The 623-nt window shown below is 32.9% G+C and overlaps 1 protein-coding gene across 1 annotated transcript in view; it reads right to left on the bottom strand.

The window, feature by feature from the left end:
- The window catches only part of ZDHHC15 (zinc finger, DHHC-type containing 15), a gene marked incomplete at its 5' end in the record, with an annotated part of 3,857 nt that continues 3,234 nt past the window's right edge, over window positions 1-623 (bottom strand). The window contains one exon of the mRNA XM_009069670.1: window positions 1-44. Within this exon, the coding sequence (XP_009067918.1) occupies window positions 1-44 (44 nt within the window). The remainder of the gene's footprint in view (window positions 45-623) is intronic.

The following is a 623-nucleotide window of genomic DNA, read 5'->3' on the forward strand; positions in this document are numbered from 1 at the left end:
CTATGTCTCCTGTTCTATGGTAAGGGATGAGGCTTCACCAGAGTCTGTACAATGAAAAACAAAGCAATTAGAGGTAAGTAAATCTGGTTTTCTCACTCAGAATATATGTTTCACTACATATGGGAGTATGTTTTTAAGAATAATTCTCCATAAAAAAACACTTGTCAGAGATAACTGAGCAGCTGTTTTTAAACTGACATTACCCTATTATTGACTTTATTTCTTTCATAACTATGTCACAAGCTTTAAAGCCACAAAGACAAATAAAGATATTTCAGTTTTAATGGAACATTTCAGGTCTTTCTGGTTAGACAATTATACTGGTTTATTTCTACTGTGTAAGAGGCAATAGAAATATTTCAATTGGAAGGGACCCACAACAATCACCTAGTTCAACTGCTTGTAAATATCAGTTATGTTCTAAGCACTATAAATTGTGGGACTTCATATAAGCTCCAGATCAGATTCTGGGGTATGATCTAGCCAAAAATCTTCTCACTCTCAAATGTTTTAATACGTAAGAAATAATTATTTATTCAGAGAATCTATACTTTGTAAAAGTTGGAAGAAGTTCTGACTCACTCCCTAAAGGAGTTATTTTAAGCATCATAAAAATGCACAGG

Source organism: Acanthisitta chloris, unplaced genomic scaffold (genome assembly GCF_000695815.1).
Source record: "Acanthisitta chloris isolate BGI_N310 unplaced genomic scaffold, ASM69581v1 scaffold16542, whole genome shotgun sequence".
NCBI classification, from domain to species: Eukaryota; Metazoa; Chordata; class Aves; order Passeriformes; family Acanthisittidae; genus Acanthisitta; species Acanthisitta chloris.